Source organism: Abrus precatorius, unplaced genomic scaffold, assembly GCF_003935025.1.
Source record: "Abrus precatorius isolate BTA unplaced genomic scaffold, Abrus_2018 Scaffold9, whole genome shotgun sequence".
Lineage (NCBI taxonomy): Eukaryota > Viridiplantae > Streptophyta > Magnoliopsida > Fabales > Fabaceae > Abrus > Abrus precatorius.
Window position 1 is genome coordinate 32399443 of NW_020874439.1, and position 25490 is coordinate 32424932.

Here is a 25490-nt window from a genome sequence, read left to right on the forward strand (position 1 = left end):
TGAGAGGATTTCAAGTAAAAAAAAAAAATATTTAAGAATCTCATGAACTAATGTGAAACATATTTAAAGACTAATATAACTAAATAAATAGTGGATATTAAAAAAACCTCGATCATAATTTTTTTTTGTTTGGGAAATAATATAACCGAGGTTATCTCTTCAAAAAAAAAAATTACCCTAATAATTAAATCGCTCTTATATAAAGTAATCGTATGGTGCAAATTTTTTAAGTTATGATAAATTCAAAGTGTTACCTAATAACTTTGTAAGAAAATTTTATAGGTCCAAATATTTAAGACATATCATTATTCACAGTTTCCAAGATTAATTTTAGCATATTATGTTTTCTTTATGATAACAAAATTTGTGTTTTATGAATAGATGACTGTTATATTAATTTATTTTAATCATCAAGCATGGAAACTAGTTCACTATAGTTGCTTGGTAGAATATTTATGATGATGTCTAAATGTCAGTGGTCTACAATCTTCTTTATAATAGTTTTTTTTACCAACTGTGTTCTTACTAAGGCTTAAGAAAACTTGTCGTTCATACAATTGGCATCATCTCTTATGCATATAAAGTAAGGTTCTGTACCTATCTCTACATTTTATTTTATCATTTCAGTTTCATTTTATCTTCTGCTGTTCTAATATAATGTTTTAGATTTCAAATTTTCCTTAGAACTTTGCATTTCAATTTGTTATGGATCGATTCAAAAAAATTTCTTTTCATGTAGTATTGTTAGTTATTGTGCTGTTTTCATCATAGAGCATCACAGCCAATTGTGTAAAGATATGTTTTTTTATATTATTATTATTCAAATTTAGGAATAGTAATTCATGTGAAGTAATTAATGCATTTGATGTGGCCAGGGATCAGTTTCTAGAATAATGGAGTTAAGATCGTTGATATTGCAACCCAACTTGACCCATTTGTTTCCAACCTTCACATGTTGTGTCAAACCTTCTTTTACCATTTACAGCAAAAGGAACTTCTACTAAAAATCAGTAGAAGGGTGAGGGGCTTTGGCAGCTATAACTTGATTTTGGGTGGAGAGGGCATTCGTATGACTCAAAGTACATATGCATTTGACTTTAGATTTGTGGCTCCTAATGAGAGAGTAGAGTTAGGAACCATGCACAAGAATTGTTACAGGTTAGAGAACTGTTAAGAGTCTGAATCATGGAAAGCAACTCAAAAGACACATCTAAGGAAGCTCTATTCTACTCTCTTCAACAATGTAACTAGAGTTAAGTGTTGTAACATGCCCATCATCTTCATGCATAAGCAAAGTGGAAGGTGCATTTTCAATCTCATAGTCATAATTGACTCACACGTGTGCACACATGAATTTGTTATCTAGTTTTTAATTTTTCTTAAATCCTTCTATCAAAGTAATTTGACCTCATTCATATAGCTCCACCGATTATTAAATACAAAATGACTTTTACAGACTTTTAATATTTTTTTATTAAAAAAAATATATTTACTGCGCCAAGATTGGTTTGTTTCATTTTACTTTTGAATGTTTATGAATGATTAAAATATAAAAAAGTAATTTTGTTATGAAAAGAAAGTACAGAGTATAGACAATTACAGTAAGAGAAGAAAATAGGACAAGAGAGATATAAGTTTAAGTGAAGCTCTTTATTCTATAGAGGTAAGTTGATAATTTTACTTAGATACTCAACAGAAATGACCTACCATAAATTACATGTCGCTTAATGATTGGGGAGACATATTTGTGCATGTTCTTTGATCAATTGTTTGAGCAAAGTAATGTCAAATGCTTACTTATAATCTATTAATTTGTTAAACTGATACCCATCTTCAAGTTGGATTTTTGGTTGAAAAATGCTAGCAACATATTCACAATTAAGATAAAAAGTTTGTTGTTGTTGTGTAAGTGGTTATTGCTTAACAATTATTCATGTACAATGCAGCTAGATTATATAGCAAGAGATGAAGATGGGCCACAAGTCTGGCAGTGTTACCAGAACATTGTTATGGCTATATATGACATTCTATCTATAATATATAATGTTCCCTAGCATTTTGATAATGGGAAACGTAGCAGTTCCTGTTAAGTTTATGTCAAATAAGACTGAATTGGCATGGTGCAAGAAAAGTAATCAACAAGGACATAGACTAAAAAATAGCTAAACGAAAAATAAATGCTGTATATCATATAAATATCATAAGTTTGATAACAAAGTGTTAGTAAGAAAATTGAATGTTTAATTATTTTTATGGAAAATTGATTCTTATTCTCAATGTCATCACTCACTAGGATCTAACAAAAAATAAAATAACGTAATAGAAAAATATAAGCATATTAAATTTGGTTCAGCGCAATCTAAGATATTTTTTTTGACCAAGCTCCAGTTAAGAGAATAAATGTTGAGATGGTCATCGCTCTAATGATTAAGGAAAGTTTCTGATCTGTTTACTTTCCACTTGAAGTCTTAACTATCATTTGTATGGTTTACTAAGTATTTATAAAAAAAATTATTCTCAACTCTTAGAGTTAAATTTAAGCACTTAAAAATAATATTATTTTAGAAAAACAACATATTATATTAAACATATTTGTATTCGTAGATTTCTTGTCCCCGTCAATTTGAGTTGTTGTGGAGAAAAAACGAAGTGAATGTAAGGAGATTGGTGGTGGAACTGTTGAAGTGAAGTTGATAGTCTTCAAATAGATTATGAAAATATTTGATTTCAAAAGTTTATGGAAGAATCGGTAGATGAGCTGGAAAAATGAAGGATTTAAAAAAAGAAGGATTCAACTTTCAATCATATAAGGATAAAAAAGGAAGAGCTGACAAATAAAGGAAGATAAAGATTTAGATATGATACTTGGGAGAATATATGTGTTGCTTTTTCCTTCCTTTTTACCAAAGAATCTTCTCCATTCTTTTTTATATTATTTCTTTGGTAAACACCTTCCATTCCAGGTCATAGAATTTGGACCCAAATACTTGGGCCTATAATAGATTTAAAGACCCAAAAGTATGGAGGAGCATGAAAAGAACTAATGACAATTTACAAAAGTATAATATATATAGACATTGATACTTGACCCCAAATAAAAAGACATTGATGCTACATCTCTAACTAGTGTGTTCATCATTTATAAAAATGAAGAACATTTATAATAAAAAATTTTAGATAAAAAAAAGTGTAGATAAAGATTTGTATTATCATTTAATAATATGTTATATCGTAAAATGAATTTCACATCCATGGTGGGATTCTTTAGTGCTTACACAATAAACAGAAATTGCCAAATTGAGACCATTGATTGATAAAAATAAAAATAAACGATTTTTTATTTAAATTACTAAAAAAATTGATATAATATTTGAACATATTTTATACACACGTATTTTTATTATATATTCTTATAATAAAAAAACACTGAAAAGATTTTCTTTAAATATTTACAAAAACTCATTTTCCCAAACAAATAACAAATACAGTGTAGTCAAGTCAACCACAACCTGCGAGCACGCAACCTAGTTTTTCACGAAGAGAAAATGCAGGGTCCATAACTGTTCAGGTGTGAAGCGTCTCATTAAAAGAATCTTATACATAGCTTCAATTGGAAACACTACAAAATTATCAGAGTTGTTGTTGATGAGACATATCTTACACAAACGCACATTATTAGCAGAACTGAACATTGTCCATTCCCATGCTCTTGTGACGACATGGTAAGTTATTAAAACAATTTTTTTAATAACTCTTTTTTTTCTAAAAACATATTTACTGACATTTGAACTCAAAATTACAGATTAAATTAGAACTACTTTAAATGATTCACATGCTTGCTAATATTTTGTTAATAAAAAATGCATTCTTATTAATATAAGCTTGGTGATGTACTTGAACAAAGTATAATAGGGGCCAAATTGACTTTTCTTTTGATTGGGCACTACACTACACTCCTCTGTCTTTGTATTGGTCCACATTCATTATTTCACTAATAAGACAAGTGATTTCGTCAACCCTTCATGCCCCAAAAATTCCTTACTAGTCTACTGTAGGCTCAGTGATTATGCTATACTAAATGACTATATATATAGTTTTATTTTTTATATTAATTAGCCCATATAGTTTTATTTTTATGTTAAACTTTTTTAAGATATAGTTCACTAGCATGATCAATTTTTAATGTGGTACCCAAACAAAATATTGAAGCAGAATTTCATTAAAACCTTTTCTCATTGGACCTTTTTAAAGGGTGGTGACAACGAAGTCTATTCTGTCCTGGTCCACCACGCGTGGACACCATCCACACGTAGACCCGTTTGGATAATCAAACACCCTTTACCCTTATAATTCATGTTATATATATATATATATATATATATATATATATATATATACATAAAGCTTTATATTAAGCTTTATCATAGGCTCTTATAATCTTAAGAAGATGGAGGTGGAGTTGAAGTTGAAGCTCCTTGTCTTAGCCTTGTTGATGGTGGGGGCAATAGCAGACCCTCAAATTCGATTAATCAACAAGGGGTGTAGCCAATACAACGCTACCAATTTGCTCAATTTTTACCAAAATCTGAACGCAACTTTCGTTGATCTAAGAACACAAGTTAGTAACCAAAGCAAGAACTTTGCCACAGCCCAGGAAGCAAAAGGAGCAGATCCTGTCTATGCTTTATTTCAATGTAGAAAATACCTCTCTAACGCTGATTGCGCCGCCTGCTTCGACGTCGCCGCCGCCCAAATCCGCAACTGCTCCGCCGGAGCCAACGGTGCTCGTGTCATATACGACGGCTGCTTCCTTAGGTACATCTATTATGAGTTTGTTTAAATTATATTTTTTGTTATTCTTATGCCTAATAATTTGGTTGACATCATAGACTTTTTTATTATGGATACAATGTGCATAATGCTGGCGAATGCCAACTTCTAGAGATATTTTTGCTGGAAACATGTCATGAATTAGATCATGAAATGATAATTTAATGGTTTTTGTGTCCAAGATGTGTTGCACCGTTTGGACTTTGGAGAGTTGTCATGCATTAGTATTAGAAATGTGTATGAACAAAGAAAAATAAAATGATAGATAATGGGTGTAATGAAAAGAAAGAAATAAAGAAAGATAAAAACATGTTAAATAAATATCAATATTAAGGGTTTATAAATTAAAGTTGATAATGTTATACAATATTTTAATATATTCGACATGTAGTTTCATAATTTAAATAATTAATTACTACTATATATATAATAATTATTAGTTTTATCTTTAAATATTTTAAAAATATATTAAAAAAATGATAACTAAATTTTTCCCTATTGCATGTCTTGTCACTTTCTTCTTTTTATTTTCTTTTTGCGCCGCCTCAATAGTGTGGTCAGCCAAATTGTATATTAATAAAGTGAATTTGAGGGTCTGAAACCAAATTTTATGAGTAATTGCATTAATAAATGACTTTTAGTATTTGAATGTTGAAAATTACCACTATATCGAATATCGTATGTAATTATCTTTGTTTTTCATTTATATGAAGGTAAATACATTGAGAATAACATTTATACGAATAATTATATAACAATTCATCCCTAAATTGATTATGCCTCTAAATTCTAAGTTACACCATGCTAACTCTTCAAACTTATTTTAAAATATATCAATCAATTGTCTAACAAACAATCGCTTATTCGGAAAAGAAAATATAACTATGATCTTGAGTTCATGACAGACATCTTTTGACATCATAATGTATTGTCAACATACACTTTGTTTCTAGAAATATGTAAAAGATAATGTTTTTATTTGGTGGCCACACGGTCGCGGACCCTAGTGTGATTTTTTTTTTCATAATTTAATTAAAGTAGTGATCCATTTTTTAAAATTATATCATTGAAGTAAACTAATATAAAAAATAAATACTAAGTTATTGTCAATGAGTTGACCAATATAGAGTGATATACACGCATTGAACTAGTATAGCTATAATATTATTACTTTTATGTATATATTATTACTTTTATATACATAATTTTTCTTTAGGCTTTGTTTATTTTTATGTATATATTATTATTTTTAGATATATAATTTTTCTTTAGGCTTTGTTTAGATATTTAAAAAAGAAAAAAAGGAAAGAGTTTAAGGAGAAAGGAGGAAAAAGAGAGTGAAACTCTTCCTTTATTTTTAATATTGAGAGAAAAGAGTGATGGAGGGTTTGATGATGTAAATGATATTATTATCCTTTATATTTTTTATATTATATATTTTTTAAAAATACAAAAAATTAAATATTTTTTTTTAAAATTAATATTTTTATTTTTTATAATTTTTTTAATTCTTTAAAAATTAACATATTTTGAAAAAATATTTTTTTTATTCTTTTCTTTAAATTTAACATCACACTTTTTGAAAATTAATAATCAAGTTGAAGAAAAAAATAATAGACCAAATGAAAGAAGGATATTAATTTCAAATAAAAACAAGTTAAAATAAAAATAAAAATAGACATATAGGAACGAAAATAAACACTTTCTAAATTTACAAGTCATATAGTGTATATGACTTTGTTGGAATATTTTATTTTATTTTTATTTTATGCTATTCACTACTATCTAGATTATTTACGAGGAGCTTTGTTTTATCGTTATAATAATTTATAAAATAAGTATTAAATGTATATGTTTATTTATTATTGTATTGAAAACTTAAAGCACATTACATATTTTTTCATTTAGTAATCAGAAGAATTTGTAGGAATAAAGAGTAGGACAGATTTAGAATTATTCATTCATGAGAATGATGAGATGTAATTTATACAACTCACGTAATTGTTTTGGTTACACTGCCAATTAACTCTTTCAAAAAGCCCAATAAAGGTTGTTTATTTTGGTAGAATTTTGGAGTTTATACGAGTCCTATATCATAATCAAATATGATTTATCCATTTGGTTGTGTGTATATATTACTCCTTTTTCACCCTTTTTATTGTCTAAGCAAGTTGAGATTTCAATGGCATAAATTGTCAACAAAATGTTTATGGATGATTGAGAATTCAGATTAGTTTTTCTTAGACTCTCAAAATATGTTTTCATTACAAGAACATGTGTTGGCATTTGATGTTTGGAACTCTCAAATGTGTTAAGGTATGAGAGCAGTGGCTTCTTTGATCAAACCACTTTACCTGGCAACAGTATGATTTGTGGAAATCAGAGAGCAGTTGGAGCCACCAGTACCACTTTTAATGCAACAGCACGACAAGTGTTAATGGATTTGCAAATTGCAACACCCAAAATTAGTGGTTTTTTTGCAGCTACCAAGACACAAGTGGCTGGTGGTGGTGCAATCTATGCCATTGCACAATGTGCTGAAACTGTCACAGAGAGTGGTTGCTTGGATTGCTTGACAGTTGGGGTCACCAACATACAAAGTTGTTTGCCCAATACAGATGGTAGAGCATTTGATGCTGGCTGTTTTATGAGATACTCAGAGATATCCTTCTTTCCTGATAACCAGACCATTGATATCACACCCTTCTTGAAACAAGGTAGAATAAGGATATATAGTTTCTTTACATTGATTTTGGATAAATGAGTGATAGTTTATTTAGAAGAAAATAGTATATATATTTTGAACTGCATCTTTATCTTGCAGATGGTTCAAGCAAGAAAGGAGCTATTATTGGTGGTGTTGTTGGAGGTGTAGGTCTTGTTGTGATCCTCCTTGCACTATTTGCCTGGCTTAGATGGTACCAGAAACCCAAGAGGGCTCCAAGAGGTGAGACTACATTGAAGTTCTTTGAATTGATGATTTCTTACCAAAGAAAATACAATGGCAAATCATTCAATGTTGAAACTACTGTTTGCAGGAGATTTAGAAATGTTTAGGTCAACTTATGAAAATAGCTTGAATTTTATAAGTTATTGTTCAATAAACTTTTTAGAATAACTTATCGAAATAAATTGTTTTCCATTTATTTATTAAATAGGTGATTAATTAGGGAATGTATCCAAACACACTCTTTTATGTGTATAAGACTTCTTTTAATATGCAATTTACATTTTTAATCCCTTTTTGCATCACAATATTAATAAGCTCTCTGTAATTTAATGAATCAATTACCAAATGCATACTTTTTTGAATTTTTTTTTCCCATTCTTCTTACTTGCTTTAGACAAGTTTAGGTCAACTTATGAAAATAGTTTGAATTTTCTAAGCTCTTATTAGCTTATTTTAATAAACTTTTTTTAGTATAATTTATCGAAATAAATTATTTTTAATTTATTTTAATAAGTTTTATGTTTAAATCTACTATATAAGTTAATGTATAAAAATATTTTATTAAATAAGTGCTTAATTAGGCAATGTATCTAAACACACTCTTATTCTCTTTTAAAACTTCTTTTAACATGCAATTTACATTTTTAATCCCTTTTGAAATTACAATATTAATAAAAATTTTGTTCTTTAATGAATTAATTACTATGGAATGTGTATTCTTTTTTTCTTTTTCCTCTTTCTTCTTGCTTTCTTTCTTTGTTTATTTCCTTATTATATATATAAAGTTAGAATATTTACATGAGGTGTCATAGAATGCAAAATTAACTAATCCAACAGTTAGTGTAGAAGTTCTTATTAAGTAGATTAAGTTTATAAAGTTACATACAAAAATAAATTATTTTATTTTAATGAGTAATATATTTTTAAAATATAAATAAATATTAAATTATAGATAAAATATACCTATAAATGTCTAAATTATGTAAAATTTGATTTACATAATTATAAAATTAATTAAAATAATTAAACAATTAAATTATTTAATCTTGCATTTTATGAAAATTTATTAAGTAGTATAAGTGTGCAAATTAACACTTGGTGTCAGCATATTCTAAATATATATATATATATATATATATATATATTTATTTATTTATTTATTCATTTATTCATTAAGTGGTTCCTAATTATGTTTTCCTTATCAGGTGACATACTGGGAGCAACTGAGTTAAAAGGTCCAGTTACCTACAGGTATAAAGATTTAAAGTCAGCAACAAAAAATTTCAGTGATGAAAACAAACTTGGAGAAGGAGGCTTTGGAGATGTATACAAGGTAAACTTAGTTCTGTTCAACATTATATTGGAGAAAATGTTACAAAACAAGCATGATTCTGAGTAAGCTATGTTAAGGACAAGCAAAATTTATGATGAGCTATTTCTCCAGAGATAACGATAAATCACTTTTGAAGTATAAAAATTCTTATGGCAAATTTATGGTGCAGGGCACTCTGAAAAATGGTAAAGTAGTTGCAGTCAAGAAATTAATTTTAGGCCAATCCGGAAAGATGGATGAACAATTCGAAAGTGAAGTAAAGCTTATAAGTAATGTTCATCATAGGAATCTAGTTCGGCTTCTTGGATGTTGCAGTAAAGGCCAAGAGAGAATCCTTGTTTATGAATACATGCCAAACAGCAGCCTTGACAAATTCTTATTCGGTAGCCTAATCGAAGCATTTTGTGAATCTCTATTCAAGTTTTTCCCTCTCTTCTCTTCCTTTGTTCAATCTATTTATTTTTTTAAAAACAGGTGAAAAGAATGGTTCTCTTAATTGGAAACAAAGATATGATATAATTTTAGGCACAGCAAGGGGTTTGGCCTATCTTCACGAGGATTTCCATGTTTGCATCATACATAGAGATATAAAGCCTAGCAATATCCTCTTAGATGATGACCTTCAGCCTAGAATTGCTGATTTTGGGTTGGCAAGACTTCTACCAGAGGATCAATCTCATCTTAGCACCAGATTTGCAGGAACATTGTAAGTCCAAACATATTTACTTCACTTTGAGTGGTAGCCTAGCAAAAGAAACATCAATTCTTATTAATTTTAGTTTTCCATGCTCAACTCTAAATATAAATATAGTTTGTCTAACGGGTGCTTAAGGGCACATCTTAAGAAAGTAAGAAATAGTAAGTTTTTATTGAAAATTGTAATTCAATGTTATTAATGTATTGAATTCTATGATATTTTGTTACTTTTAATATAAACTTACCATACATAGGTACTTATTGTGCGCTCTTAAGCACATGTTAGAAAAATCAATATAAATATTCTTTTATCAGCTATGCTAAAAAAAATTGTACAAATGTCAGGGGATACACAGCACCTGAGTATGCAATCCATGGTCAATTATCAGAGAAGGCTGACACCTACAGCTTTGGTGTTGTGGTCCTAGAAATCATAAGTGGCCAAAAGAGCAGTGAATTGAGGGATGATGCTGAAGGTGAATTTCTCCTTCAAAGGGTAAGCAATTTCACATAACCACATAAGAAAAGTATCAGTTTTATTTTATCATTTAACTATATGAGCCTAGATTACCTTAACAGGCATGGAAACTTTATGAGGGTGATATGCATTTGGAGTTGGTTGACAAGACATTGAATCCTGATGACTATGATGCAGAAGAAGTGAAAAAAATAATAGAGATTGCATTGCTATGCACTCAAGCATCAGCTGCTGCGAGGCCAACAATGTCTGAAATAGCAATCTTACTCAAAAGCAAAAATTTACTGGGTCATATGAGGCCTGCTATGCCTGTTTTTGTTGAATCTAACTTTAGGTCTCGGGTAGACATTTCTATCTCAACTGCTGGTTCCTCTACTACATCTAATGCCACTGTTTCCACTTCTGTACTATCAGCAAGATGAAGTATACATTATGTAGGAAAAGAAGAGGATTTTTCTTCCAGAATTCTTAAGTACTGTGCATTAATGCCACTAATACAAAAGTATATTGTGAAATAGTGATTACTGTAACGTTGAATCAATAATTTTGTTAATATTAATAATGACAGCACTCTACCTTTTCTTCAGGATGGGATGCTAATCATGTATGAAGTAGTATAATTGTATAAAGTTTTCCAATGTATACTAAGACTTCCCAAAGTGTGATTGTGTGTGATACAAAAGGGTTTAAATAGCTATAGGTCTTACTAACTGGTGCCCTCAAAGCAGTGGTTAAGAAATTAGGATTGAAATTTTTGTATTGAAAATTATGTTGAATTGCATTGAAAAATATAAAAAAAGTGCATTTATTATTATTTTTTATTTTTAATTTCTTAACAAGTACACTTAAAGCACTTAGCATAGATATATACTATACATTATACAAAAGGACATGCCTGAAATATCACCTAAAATCCTCTCCTCCTCTATTTTGTATACTAATGTTTTTTTTTTTAAAAAATATTTTGCCATACTTTCAGAGCCAAGTTATGAATAATTCTGCAATTTTGATGTTAACAAAGCTAGTTGATGATTAATTATCTTATGACCGTCACCTCATGTTACTTAACGTGGTTGCGTAGGTTATTGACAAGTCCACCAGTTCCTTGTATTGGGAAGACTGAAAGTACAAAGACATGTTCCCAGCACAGGTAAAATATTTCGAATGACAGGTCAAGAAGAATTAATCAAAGGGGGAAAAAGATTAATTAAACCAATTAAAATGTCATTGAAAATGATGGTATTTTTAAATGGATTTAAATATTTTCATCTTATTAACTAACATGATATATATGGTGATCTCTGAGAAATAAAAAAACAGTTTTTATTAAATTTGATTAGTAAATTCCACAGTCAATTGTTATGTGTTCTTATTTAACAAAAAAAATTGTCTCTCTCTTGTATAATCATACGAGATGATGACAAAAAGTTACTCAACTACAAATAAATCATGTGTTTCTAAATTCTTGTCATGTGTTTGGTTGAATGTTTATAAAGTTGGTTTTGAATAAACTTAATTTTAATTAAAAGTTTATTATGTTTAATTTTTTTATTTTAAAAATAATTTTATATTAAAATTTAATATAAAATTTTTAATTTAACACAAAAATATAATTTATCATATAAATTAAACATGAAGTTGAAAATAAAATTAATTTTATTATAAAGTTATTAAATATATTTATATAAATTTTAAACTATGTTTATACTTTTCAACATCCAAACATGTTTTCATAGGAACATAAATTATTTAAAATAAAAAATTATCATATTCATAATTTTAAAAAAATATATAATTTATATTTTCACTTGATTGTATTAAAAAGTAATTGTATAAGTGATTTTGGAATCAAAATATTTTAAAATGGTGAACTTTTAAGAAATTAAGGTTTTCTTATAAGATATTCATTGTCTCATGATATATTTTAGAACCATATAAAAAATTTGCAGAAAAAAATAAAATTAAAAAAAGTGAACGTAAAAATGTAGTTACTCTGTTTAAAAAGATTACACGAAAGGAATAGAATGTATAATTAATTTAGCAGCCAGATGAAGACTCCTTGCATTGCGGTTGAATCGTTTCTTGGTCTCTTCCATTGATGCATCATCCACTTCATCAATTTATTTATATACAACGCAATAAGAACACAAACACAACATTAACAAAACAAATCGAAAAACAATGAAGATGTTCGTGCAAGTGGCGTTGTTCTCATCAACGTTGTTATGCATATGGTGGAGCAGTGACGCAGACCCTCAAACACTTCTACTCAACGCTGGGTGCAGCCGTTACAACGCAACAAACTTGAATCGCTTCTTAGCGAATCTGAACGCAACATTTTCAGAGCTGAGAGAAAAGATTAGCAGTGAAAACATGCAGTTTGGGACAGTCACGAAAACGAGTGGAGGTGCCCTTTCATATACAATGTTTCAATGCAGAAACTATCTCTCCAAAAACGATTGTCTCAGTTGCTTCGCCACCGCCTCCGCCCAACTCCGCAACTGCTCCACCGCCAGCGGCGCCCGTGTCACCTACGACGGCTGCTTCTTCAGGTCTCTGTTGTCTCTACCTAAACACACAACGCTACTATTAACACTTTACTTTTTATCAAATCAATTATTTATTAATTTGGTATATTATTATACTGCTGGATAAATTTATACATTTATATTAATAACTTAATTTTTATCGAATGAAAGTTAAGCTAAAATAAAACTTGACTATTTTTTTTAATTGATGATATAAATAATATATGTAATTATTTTAATGACATGCTATAATTAGTAATATTTTTACACGGTTAACAGTGTAGATAACATCAAAACTTTACGACTTAAAGTGTGGACATAGGAGGATAATAAGAACATAAATTAGTACAAAACTTTACAACTTAACTTGCGAAAATAATTTATCATTTTAATGCATTTATTTATATAAGATAAATTAATACAAGGGTAAATATACTTGTATTAATATGATTTAATTTCTCTCTTATATATAATACTAGTATTTAATGCTATATATTTATCACATGTAAAATTAGATTTAACTTAAATAATAATATTAAATTTAGAAATTTAAATTTATTTTAATATATTAAGAGTTCAAATACAATAAAGTATCAATCTATTCTCAAAGAGAGAATGTCACATTATAAAAAAATAATAACAGTGGAAGATTAAAGATTAAATAACAAATAAATTTATATTACTTACGAGTTATCGATACTATCTTTAGAAGAAGTAAACTTTGGAAAATGTAAATTATGAAATAGATTTTACAAGCTGGTGATGAAAAATATTTTTATGGCAAGTGGAGAAGCTTAAGTCAGAGTGGAATATTTCTATGGCAAGTGGAGAAACTGAAGTCGGAGAGGAATATTTATACATTTTCAAATGTTTTTTTGTAACTTTCAAGGTACGAGAGTGAGGGATTCTACGATCAGAGTACTGATCTAGGCAACGGTGTTTCATGTGGGAATCAAACTGCACATGAAAGAGATGTGTTTAGTGCAATTGGACGGCAAGTGCTAATGAACCTCCAAATAGCAACACCCAAAATTAAAGGGTTTTTTGCAGCTACTAAGACACCTGTGGTTGGTGTTGGTGCAATTTATGCCATTGCACAATGTATTCAAACAATCACACCCAGTGGTTGTTCAGATTGCTTGAGAGTTGATTACAACAACATGCATACCTGTCTTCCCAATACAAATGGTAGAGCATATGATGCTGGGTGTTTTATGAGATACTCCACCACACCCTTCTTTGCTGATAACCAGACTATTGATATTAACCCCTATCTAAAACAAGGTACATATATATGAAGTAACTCCATTTTATGGACAATATATACAATTATTATCTTTTTTTTATCTTTTATTCCCTTGATCCTTTTTATAAAAAAAATTATATATCACTGTTTTTTGTTCTAATTATAAAAAATAATGATCTATTTTTAACTGTATTAATTGTTAAGTTTTTTTTATACCCATAATTATTGTGAGATTTGTATTGATAAAACACTCTCTCATTACTTATACAAGTAAATATATTTATTCATTTGATATGAGCAACTAATTTTACCATTTATTATACTACATATTTTTAAAATACACTATAAATTTATGGTATATAACTATTTTTATTAATTTTGATGAATTAATTATTTATTTATCATAAAAAGATCAAAGGAGTATTTTTTTTTTATGTGTGTGTGTATATATATATATATAACTATATTAAAAAAAGAGAGACAATTAAAAGTTATCTCCCAAAGTCGTGCAAGAAATATTTTTGCTTGAATTAATGGTAACATTTTTTGGATTTGAGGTCAATTTCTTTAATATCTGTCTTGAAGGAGGAGGTTCAAGCAAGAAGTGGGCCATTATTGGTGGTGTTGTTGGAGGTATAGTACTTGTGATCCTCCTTTCATTATTTGTCTGGTGTAGAAGATCTCAAAAACCCAAGAGAGTTTCTAGAGGTAAAACTATTAATTTGGAAATTGTCTTTACTCTTTATGTGGTGCTTGGCGTTCATTTTTCTTTCCTATAAAAAGTATTATGGCTCACAAGTTCATGCCCTCAATTTATGATCCATTTGGAATGATACAAGAACTTAATTTGGTGTCATTTCATTTTAAGTTATCATTCAGTTATGTGTTGTCACCTACTAGCACGCCATTGCATAATAGGATAAAACACTTTTTACATTAACAATATCCATTCAAATTAAATTCAATATCCAAAAGGTATATATTTATTATTAATTATTTTTTGCTTATTTCTTGCTATGTTTTGCATCCAGTTTCTATGCAATTATCATGCCTTTCTTTTTAAATCGTTTCTTTCTTAAACATAGATGAATCCCTGAATCAATTTATATATAAAGAAAAATCAAACACATGCATGTATTACTTTGCAGGCAACATATTGGGAGCAACCGAGTTGAGAGGTCCTGTCAACTACAAGTATAATGATTTGAAAGATGCAACAAAAAATTTTAGTGATGAAAATAAATTAGGAGAAGGAGGCTTTGGAGATGTATACAAGGTAAGTTTTAATTATTTCTCAGTTTTCAATCAAGATCTTGTTCTAAGACATACGTGATTTTTGGAGAATATTTCCTTCTTTTTCAAGAAAGAAACGTGAAGACTTTCCTAAGCTAGAAAAGTAAGTTTAGTAATAGTAAAATTTGATTAGAAAAAAATTATTATAAGCTACACTTCCAACAATATCATTAATCACTTTATGAAAAATTTTAATCTTGATGCTATTGAACAGGGTACACTGAAAAATGGGAAAGTTGTAGCAGTCAAAAAATTAATTTTAGGCAAATCCGACAAGACTGATGATGATTTTGAAAGTGAAGTCAAGCTTATAAGTAATGTTCATCATAGAAATTTGGTCCGGCTTCTTGGTTGTTGCAGTAAAGGCCAAGAAAGAATACTTGTTTATGAATACATGGCAAACAATAGCCTTGACAGATTCTTATTTGGTAACATATGTCAATCTCTAAATTCTAATAAAAGCAATTTGTGTAACATGGTTTTCTCTCTTTTCCCTCCTTTTTTCTCCTCAGAATTTTAAGCATATAAACTTGATGTGAGACAGGTGACAAAGAAGGTTCCCTCAATTGGAAACAACGGTATGATATAATTTTAGGCACAGCAAGGGGACTGACCTATCTGCATGAGGAATTCCACGTTTCTATCATACATAGGGATATCAAGAGTGGCAATATCCTCTTGGATCATGAATTTCAACCCAAAATTTCTGATTTTGGGTTAGCAAGGCTTTTACCTGGGGACAAATCACATCTTAAAACAAGATTTGCAGGAACATTGTAAGTCAAAATATAACGTAAATACATCTTTGATCCATGATTTTTTTTAACTTAATTCTTAAAAAATGTAAAATCATTTTTTTTGTCCTTAGTCCTTTGTAAGAGACTAAAATTATATTAATTTTTACACCCATTTTTTTATCTTCTTTTTCTTTTTATGTCTCTTTCTCTCTCTCTTAATCAGATCAGCAGTCACATATCTTATTTTTTTCTATATCTTTTTTTCTTCACCCATTCTAAACCAGAAAAACAAGTGTCAAGGTAAAATTTTCCAAAACATATTATTTTTATTACATGAAAGGTCTAAAAACCAAAAAAAATAAAAAATAAAATCATATTTTCAAGGATGGTCAGAAATATGTTTTAAGTCTCAAATAATCACAATTACTCAACTTGAAAACTTAGAAGCTAAAATGTACGTTACCACATGCTAACTATAGATCTTCGTTTATTAACTATATATATGGCATAAATATTATGCACTTGTCAGGGGATACACAGCACCTGAGTATGCAATTCATGGTCAACTATCAGAAAAAGCTGACACCTACAGCTATGGTATTGTAGTCTTAGAAATAATAAGCGGTCAAAAGAGTACCGAGCTAAGGGTTGATGATGATGGTAGTCATGAATACCTTCTTCGACGAGTATGGAATTTCCCATAACTATATACAAAGATTAATGTTAGTTAATTCTCTCATTATATTATACCCTTTGGTTTTCGCTTTAACAGGCATGGAAACTGTATGAAGAAGGCATGCACTTGGAGTTAGTGGATAAAAGCTTAAACTCTAATGAGTATGATGTAGAAGGAGTGAAGAAAATCATAGAAATAGCTTTGTTGTGCACTCAAGCATCAGCTGCAACGAGGCCAACAATGTCTGAAGTAGTAGTTCTACTCAACAGCAAGAACTTTATCGAGCATGTGAGACCTTCAATACCAGTGTTTGTTGAAAGAAATCTAAGGCCCCAAGGAGATGTTCCTAACTCAATCACTTCCTCCAATGCTACTGTCTCTACTTCTGATGCATCTGCTAGATGATTAATTATATATATAATGTAGAAGAATGTTCTTGTTTAGTTCATTATTTAGAATTTGGTCTGATTATATATAAATTTTATTTTATAAAGGGTAGTCCACATACAACTCCAAGTGTTACAATAATTGTGATTACATTTACCCATAATTTTATTAATCACAACACAACAACAATTTAAAACCATAATAAATTCTGTACAATCATTCACTAACATAAGAACCAAACTTGAATTAAGCTATTAGTTAGTAAGATCATTTTACAAGGGATTTGACGCGACATTCTTTGTAACGATGTCCCTCAACATCTCTTCTCACTTTAGTTATGCTAAAGGGTGGGGCCATATCATTTAATTCAAAATATCTCATTAATATTTAATGGTAAATTTCAACCAATTAAGGTAAACTTCTAAAAAAATCATAATAAGAGAAAAACATCACAATAAATTTTTTATAAATTAAAAATAACTTATTTTCTTATCAAATTTTAAAGAAGTTAAATGAATGAGTTTTTCAGAATTTTTTAAAATATAAGTTATTTCTAATTTAAGAGATAAAATGTATTTATTTTTTATACTGATTTTTTTTTCTGTTATAAGAACTTCTATAAAAATTTATTCAAATAAAACTTTTGTCTTTCTTGATCATTATAGAGGTGGACACACTTTTAAAGAACATTTTTTATAAAATAAAATGATACATAAGTAATGTTATTCATCAAAATGTATAATTTTATTTTATTATTGAAAAGAGAGAGATATAAAAATGGTGCAAGATATTTTATGTAAAACTATCATTTCTAATCTTGGATAAATACTTGATTATTGATCATGGTGTTGGAAAACTGCTTAGTTTCTATTTACGGTGTGCCATTATGAGAAGTGGGTAGCTTCACACTTAATGGAAATCATTCACATATTGAAATAAACACCAAACTTTCCAAGCACCTTATCCTACATTCACAAATTGGTCCACCAAGCACTAAGGTGCCAATAATAGATCTTTCATCAAAATTCAAACCTCAACTGTTTTGTAGTGTGGAATATTAAACTCCTTCCTTCAATATATAGTCTGTAAGATATCAAAAACATTAATTGCCCCAAATCTCTTGCACTCCTATAGCCAGTAGTATATACACAATAAAACTTTCTAATAAGCAGAAACACTTGTCATCACTCTTACCAAACACTACTATTTATGTTATTAGACAAAGCTAAAAGCATGCTTCAACTTAAGCTACTGGCCTTAACCATGATATGGGGGTGCATTAACCTTCATGGTGCAGTTGCAAACCCACAGACACATTTTGTAAACAAAGGATGCAGCCCATACAACGCATCCAACATGCATAGCTTCTTTGCCAATATCAATGACACGTTTTCAAGAATGAGAGCACAAATTAGCAATCAAAACAAGCACTTTGCCACAGCAGAGAAAGCAAGGGGAGAGATGCTGACATATTCCATGTTTCAATGCAGAAACTATCTCTCAAAAAATGATTGTCTTGCTTGCTTCACCACTGCCACCGCCCAAATCCGCAACTGTTCAGATGCCAACGGTGCCAGAATCATCTATGATGGCTGCTTCCTCAGGTTTATATATACATTAGATCTCTCTCACACACACACTGTCACCACGTGCTACACTCATTTTATTTGGGTCTTTATATTAAACAAAATTCTATTTAATCTAAAAACAAAAAAATGAATTTAATCTTTATATATGATTATAGTTAGTTAAATTAGTTAATGATGTAACACTATTAAATAGAATTAAAACCCAACCATGTATATAAAATAAAATTACGTGTCATGTACGAGAATTGAAATAGAAATATTATATCTTTGTTCTTATATATTTCTGATCTAATTGTTGCTCATATATACTTGACAATAACTTCATGTCAACATTATGATTGTAATAGACGACACAGACGATATTAAAAATTACTATATTATTGGAATTATATTAAAACATTTTAATAAAAAAATAGCATACTTACACGTATACATACGTATAGGGATGAGATTCATTTATTCTAAAAGTATTAATAAGGTTATTTCATTCAATAACTTATTATGAATATTTAATTTTGTTAATTCAACATTAAATTGAATGTTATCATTGAGTAAATCAAGATTAAAAAAATTATACAATTTAAGAAGTTAATTAACTTCATAAATTATTTTTTTTGAACGAATACTATATTCTTTAAAATACATATAGTTATAAGATAACATTTATTGATATTGAAACTATCTAAAATTTTATATGTATGATTATTAAAATATGAAAATAATTAAATTAATAAAATTTAACGTAAGTTATTAAATGAAAATAACTTACCTTATTATGCTTTTGGAGTCTTATACATAAAAAAAATACAGTCAATTCTTAAATCTAATTAACTATATACTTGTTAAATATATATATTTATTTAAATTTAAATTATATATTTAGTCTTTATAATTGACATATCTATGAATTAGTTTATATATTTTAAAAAATTATATTTTAATACCTATACAAATATTTTGTTATATTTTAATCTATACTGTTATAACAATGTTAATAATGGAAAGAAGTAAATTATAACAAAATATTTGTATAAAAATCAAAACATTAGCTATTCTTAGTATAAGAATTAATATGTAAATTTTTTTAATAATAGAAAGTAACATCTAAGTTTTTTTTAAGAATAAAGACTAAAATGTAAGTTTTTGTTTATATATTTTTGTATGATATATCAATTTTTATAGTATTTTGTTTTTTTACTATTTTTCTTAAAAAATGAATAAATTTGAAATTCTTTATCATAATATAACTAAGAAATTCTTACTATTTTGACTCAAAATATCATTCGTTGATTTTTTGTTACTTTCTCTATCAATTAGATTAAAAAATATTTAGATATATCTAGTTTTTAAATTTTATTGTGGACTCAAAAAGACTAGATATGTTTAAATATTTTTTTAATTCTAATAACAAATATATATGATATGTGAAATATTCTTAGTATTTTATTAACTATAATTATTATTATTACTAAATCAATAAATTTTATTAATAAATATATATAATCTTAAATTATAAATGATATTTAATTTAAATATATGAATTTTTTGTATTTTTAAAATTTATAATTCTTTTATTTAATGACTTATTTTAATTTTTTTCTAGATAAATTTATTAAAAAAATTATTTTTGGTTAAAATATATTTTTAATTCTTATAATTAAAACTTGTTTACAAATTAGCTTCTTGTATTTAAGGAAACTTATATTTTAGTTATACTTTGTTATGTTTTGGTTCCTATTGTTATAACATTATGAACACTATTAATAGTAGGGAGTAAAATGTAAACAATAAAAATTAAAACATAACAAATTTCTGAATATATTATTTAGTCTTTATTTAAATATGAATATGTAGGAAATATCCATGTAACAGCTCAGTGCGGGTTGAGTCAGTTGGCATTCTAAGTTTGGTTTCCAATTATTATTGTTGTGGCATAAGTTGATGACTTCTAATAAATTAATTATTCAAATGTGAATTATTAATTATTGGTGTTGGAATATTGTTGCTATAAATGAGAAGATAGTACTACAATATGTGGCACGATATTCCTAAGTGGCTAATAAGTTTGAGTCAAATTATGTTTGACTTTGATGTGGGGTGTGACTAGGTACGAGAGTGAGAGGTTCTACGATCAAACCACTGAACCTGGCAATGGTGTATCATGTGTGAACACGAGTGCAAAGAGTGCTGGTTTTAGAGCAACTGGGCTACAAGTGCTAATGGATCTCCAAACAGCAACACCCTCCATTAAAGGGTTTTTTGCAGCTACTAAGACACCTGTGGTTGGTGTTGGTGCAATTTATGCCTTTGCGCAATGTGTTGAAACAATCACACCCAGTGGTTGTTTGGATTGCTTGAAAGTTGGATACAACAACTTATATAATTGTCTTCCCAACACAGATGGTAGAGCATATGATGCTGGGTGTTTTATGAGATACTCCACCACACCCTTCTTTCCTGATAACCAGACCATTGTCATAAAACCCTATTTAAAACAAGGTACAATAATTCACTTCCCTTGATTTAGGATGAATTAATAATGTATTTTAAGACAAAAATGGCCTTTTGGGTTTGTTTGATTGTAAAAGTTTTTTTTTTTTCATAAATAATTACAAAATGGAAACTTTTTCACATCATTTTTTTAATTTTAAAAATAATTATAATTGGAATGCACTACACTTTCATCTAATCATAGATTGTGGTATTAACAAAAATCATTGACTTTTATAATAACAAAATAAAAAGTCATATTTATCGTGTATTATAATTTATTGATAGTGTAAAAAAATTTATACTTTAATTGTGTATTAAAATTAAAGTTTTTAAGGATTTGTATTAAAAAGGTGCATGTTGTTTTCATTATTTTGTTACATTTTAACAATAACATAAGAATAATTTTTTATTCTTATAATTATTTAAATAAAAAATGAAAACCAACATTAGGATATAGTACCTCATTTGAACGTTGTCAATTTGTTTTCCTGTATTGCAGGAGGTTCTAGCAAGAAGTGGGCCATTATAGGTGGTGTTGTTGGAGGTGGAGGTCTTCTGGTGATCCTCCTTGCATTGTTTGCCTGGCGAAGATCCAGAAAACCTAAGAGAGTTCCTAGAGGTAAGTAAATTTGGAAAGTCTGAAAACATGATGTTTGGTGTCAATCAGTTCATAATTTGCATTTTAATGCTTTTCAAATGTAAAAATCTAGAGTGGTTTGTTCATCAATGTCGGTTCTTTTCACCCTATGTCCATGTAATTGTAATATCTTTATTTTGTTTCCTAATTTCTTTCATGGATTATTTTGTGAAAACTTTTTTCAGAAGCTCTTTTAATCTACTTTTGATCATAGATTATTTTAATTTCAAAATAGTAGAATTCAAAAAATTATATAAAGGTATTTATATTGTTGTCATTAAATTCTCAAATAAAATAATAACAAATGGATATTTTTTAAAAGAAAATAAGCAAAATCTTCTTACAGGATGTTATTTAATTACTCACATGTGTTGTTTCATTGATTTAAGTTTTGTCAATCGAAAAAGACATCTCTTGCTTGACTTATATTATTTGTTAAGAAATTAAAACTTCTATGTTCCTTTGCAGGTGATATATTGGGAGCAACGGAGTTAAAAGGTCCAGTCAACTATAAGTATGATGATTTGAAAGCTGCAACAAAAAATTTTAGTAATGAAAATAAACTAGGAGAAGGAGGATTTGGGGATGTATACAAGGTAAACATAATTTTTATTTCAATATTATTTTCATTTCTTTTTACGTAAATCTTTAAAAATATCATTAAAAATAAAAAATTAATTTTTTTAAAAACTATAAAGAAAACACAATATTTTTTCAAACTAATTAAACAGCAACTTAGTAAATGAAAAAAACAATTACTTTGGTATACTAAAATTAGTCAATTATACTATTGAACAGGGTACCTTGAAAAATGGAAAGATTGTAGCAGTCAAGAAATTAGTGTTGAGAAAATCCAACAAGATGGAGGATGATTTTGAAAGTGAAGTAAAGTTAATAAGTAATGTTCATCATCGAAATCTCGTTAGACTTCTTGGTTGTTGCAGTAAAGGTGAAGAGAGAATCTTGGTTTATGAATACATGGCAAATAGCAGCCTTGACAGATTCTTATTTGGTAACTCAAGTCAACCTCCAAAAGAAATATAATTTTATTTTAATTATTAATTTCCTCTCTTTTCAACAATTTTAATCATACAAACTTGGGAAACAACAGGTAACAAAGGTTCCCTCAATTGGACCCAACGGTATGACATAATTCTAGGCACAGCAAGGGGATTGGCTTATTTGCATGAGGAATTTCATGTTTCCATAATACATAGAGATATAAAAACTGGTAATATCCTCTTAGATGATGATCTTCAACCAAAAATTGCTGATTTTGGATTAGCAAGACTTTTGCCAGGGGATCGATCTCATCTCAGCACAAGATTTGCAGGAACATTGTAAGACAAAATAGTTGCATTCACTTTAATTTCTTGACATTTATTTGAGCATCAAGTTACAGCAAAAGAGACAAATTAAAAACCATTGTGGGAAAAATGTAACATGCTATGTATAAGTGCTTTTTCTAATTAACTATGGACTATAAATTATGCACTTTTCAGGGGATACACAGCACCTGAGTATGCAATCCATGGTCAATTATCTGAGAAGGCTGATACCTACAGCTATGGTATTGTAGTCCTAGAAATCATAAGTGGCCAAAAGAGTACAAATGTCAGGGAAGATGAGGATGGTCGCGAATATCTTCTTAAACGCGTAAGCAATATCTCAACTATGAATTCTTAAGAGTTATTTTATTTTTTTTAATTTTTAATTTTCATTTTTAATCATAGCATTATCATCTTTTTTCTTTCTTTTTTTTTCTATTTCTAAAGACTTGTACAAAAAGTAGTAAAATTTTTGGAAATAGAAAATAAAATAAAAATAAGATAGCAGTCTTGTAATAAAATAAAAACAGAAAACATTTTTTTGAAACGAAACAATCTTTAATTTTCTCATAAATTTTACCAAATTATGGACCTTTATTTTCACTTCTTAGGCATGGAAGCTATATGAGAGAGGCATGCACTTGGAGCTAGTGGACAAGGGCATAGACCCTAATGACTATGATGGTGAAGAAGTGCAGAAAATCATAGAAATTGCTTTGCTATGCACTCAAGCATCAGCTGCATCAAGACCAACAATGTCTGAAGTAGTAGTTCTACTCAAAAGTAAGAGCTTATTTGAGCATCTTCAACCAACCATGCCTGTGTTTGTTGAATCGAATTTGAAGAACCGAGAAGGGAACTCAACCTCTTCAACTACTGGTTCTTCATCTAAAGCTACGGCTTCCATTTCTGTTCTATCAGCTCGATGATTAATATATGATGGAGAAAAGGGACTTAATCACTTGAACCAATAAAGTGACACAATAAAACAGATGAGGATTGCTCAAGTAGAACGCATATTGGAGATAGTGATTATTGTGATGTTGTTTAGTAAGTAAAATTAAGAATGTTTTTTAATATATTGAAGGACATTATTAGTATGTATAACAAAAGTGAGTCTCAAGAGAAGTGTTTGGTTGAGAAAGTGCATGTATTAGTTTGTTTATATTACTATTATTTATGATACATATTAATTTTCCACTTAATTTGCTTGTATGTTGTCTTCTTAGTAAGCTAGCTTGAGGACTTATTGTTGACTCTAGTCTAAACTGCTTGCATTTCAACTGTTTAAGTTCACTATTTTCCTCTATTAATTGTCTAATGGTTCAATAGTCTCCCCATATAGAGAAATATTGTGTCTTTTGTTCACTTTTGTTTCTCAGTTTTTATTGTGTATTCGAATTTATTGTAATTTTTTTAAAAAAAATTTTAAAAAAAATTCATAGTTATTTTATCCTTTATTTTTATGGTGAGTAGAATTTCTAAAAATATAAACTAAATTGAATTTTTTTTAACAATATATATTATCCAATTTTTTAAATTTAATTACTCTTTAACAGAGATTCATTATCCATTCATACAGGTTAGACTTGACATAAATTAATAAATTTTAGAGACAGAATTAAATTATATCAATATAAGTTAGATTAATTTTTACATAGTCAATAATTTTACATGAATTTATTTGATTAGTTTTCCACAAATAATATGAAATTCACTCAATAATTTAAAATTTTTTAAAAAATATAAAAAATTTCCATAAAATTCATAAGCAATTCTATTTTGAGTGTGTTTGATTAATCACTTCAAAATTTATCATTACAATAAAAAAAAATTTTGTGAGCTATTTTTATCAAAATATCAATAATAATATCCATCGTGATAATTACAGTGTTATGCTATTAATTTTCATGATTAATAATCCAATAACTAATTAGGGTTATCCATAAAATAATTTGAAAAGATCTAAAGGTTTCACATATTTTATCTTAATATTAAACTTTTTTTTAAATAATTGATCCATTAGTTATTTAATGAACCCGTAGAACACCATTTTCTTCTTCTTCTTATCATTATTATTATTATTATTTGTGGATCAACTGTTTTAATGATGACATTTAACCCAAAAAAGTCAGGTTATGACGTTAACATGGTCTTCGTCAGTCGAAAGTTGTAAATAGAATAGAGATCATCCTTAAAGCAATTTATATTTCTTTACATAACATTGTTTAGACTGTTCAACCAATCTAATTAATCAAGATATTTGCATAATAGTTTAATTTATACAAT

The 25490-nt window shown here is 28.2% G+C and overlaps 3 protein-coding genes and 1 pseudogene across 3 annotated transcripts; all 4 read left to right on the forward strand.

Moving 5' to 3' along the window:
• Window positions 1-893: 893 nt before the first annotated feature.
• LOC113851250 lies at window positions 894-2054 on the forward strand (annotated as a pseudogene).
• A 10-nt stretch (window positions 2055-2064) lies between these two features.
• On the forward strand, window positions 2065-10709 carry LOC113851251 (cold-responsive protein kinase 1-like). Its single transcript, XM_027481719.1, has 9 exons — window positions 2065-2131; window positions 4428-4815; window positions 7147-7547; window positions 7655-7777; window positions 8986-9113; window positions 9283-9496; window positions 9588-9819; window positions 10155-10305; window positions 10389-10709. Exons 1-9 carry the CDS (start codon window positions 2065-2067, stop codon window positions 10707-10709), a joined length of 2025 nt encoding a protein of 674 aa, XP_027337520.1.
• A 1759-nt stretch (window positions 10710-12468) lies between these two features.
• LOC113851252 (cold-responsive protein kinase 1-like) lies at window positions 12469-17172 on the forward strand. The gene is made up of 8 exons (XM_027481720.1): window positions 12469-12839; window positions 13705-14099; window positions 14650-14769; window positions 15210-15337; window positions 15569-15782; window positions 15899-16130; window positions 16621-16777; window positions 16864-17172. The coding sequence occupies exons 1-8, from the start codon at window positions 12469-12471 to the stop codon at window positions 17170-17172; spliced, it is 1926 nt and encodes a 641-aa protein (XP_027337521.1).
• Window positions 17173-18387: 1215 nt separating this feature from the next.
• LOC113851479 (cold-responsive protein kinase 1-like) lies at window positions 18388-24130 on the forward strand. Its single transcript, XM_027481976.1, has 8 exons — window positions 18388-18758; window positions 20851-21242; window positions 21736-21855; window positions 22342-22469; window positions 22672-22894; window positions 22985-23213; window positions 23376-23529; window positions 23813-24130. The coding sequence occupies exons 1-8, from the start codon at window positions 18388-18390 to the stop codon at window positions 24128-24130; spliced, it is 1935 nt and encodes a 644-aa protein (XP_027337777.1).
• Window positions 24131-25490: the final 1360 nt, after the last annotated feature.

Bases quoted from the DNA above. Each gene is read 5' to 3' on its own strand.
- LOC113851252 (XM_027481720.1), top strand. From the start codon at position 12,469: ATGAAGATGTTCGTGCAAGTGGCGTTGTTCTCATCAACGTTGTTATGC. The intron at 12,840-13,704 runs GTCTCTGTTGTC...GTAACTTTCAAG, and splicing joins TACGACGGCTGCTTCTTCAG to GTACGAGAGTGAGGGATTCT. The intron at 16,778-16,863 runs GTATGGAATTTC...TCGCTTTAACAG, and splicing joins ATGAATACCTTCTTCGACGA to GCATGGAAACTGTATGAAGA.
- LOC113851479 (XM_027481976.1), top strand. From the start codon at position 18,388: ATGCTTCAACTTAAGCTACTGGCCTTAACCATGATATGGGGGTGCATT. The intron at 22,470-22,671 runs GTAAACATAATT...ACTATTGAACAG, and splicing joins GATTTGGGGATGTATACAAG to GGTACCTTGAAAAATGGAAA. The intron at 22,895-22,984 runs GTCAACCTCCAA...GGGAAACAACAG, and splicing joins ATTCTTATTTGGTAACTCAA to GTAACAAAGGTTCCCTCAAT.
- LOC113851251 (XM_027481719.1), top strand. From the start codon at position 2,065: ATGGGAAACGTAGCAGTTCCTGTTAAGTTTATGTCAAATAAGACTGAA. The intron at 2,132-4,427 runs GTAATCAACAAG...GCTTTATCATAG, and splicing joins ATTGGCATGGTGCAAGAAAA to GCTCTTATAATCTTAAGAAG. The intron at 4,816-7,146 runs GTACATCTATTA...AAATGTGTTAAG, and splicing joins TACGACGGCTGCTTCCTTAG to GTATGAGAGCAGTGGCTTCT.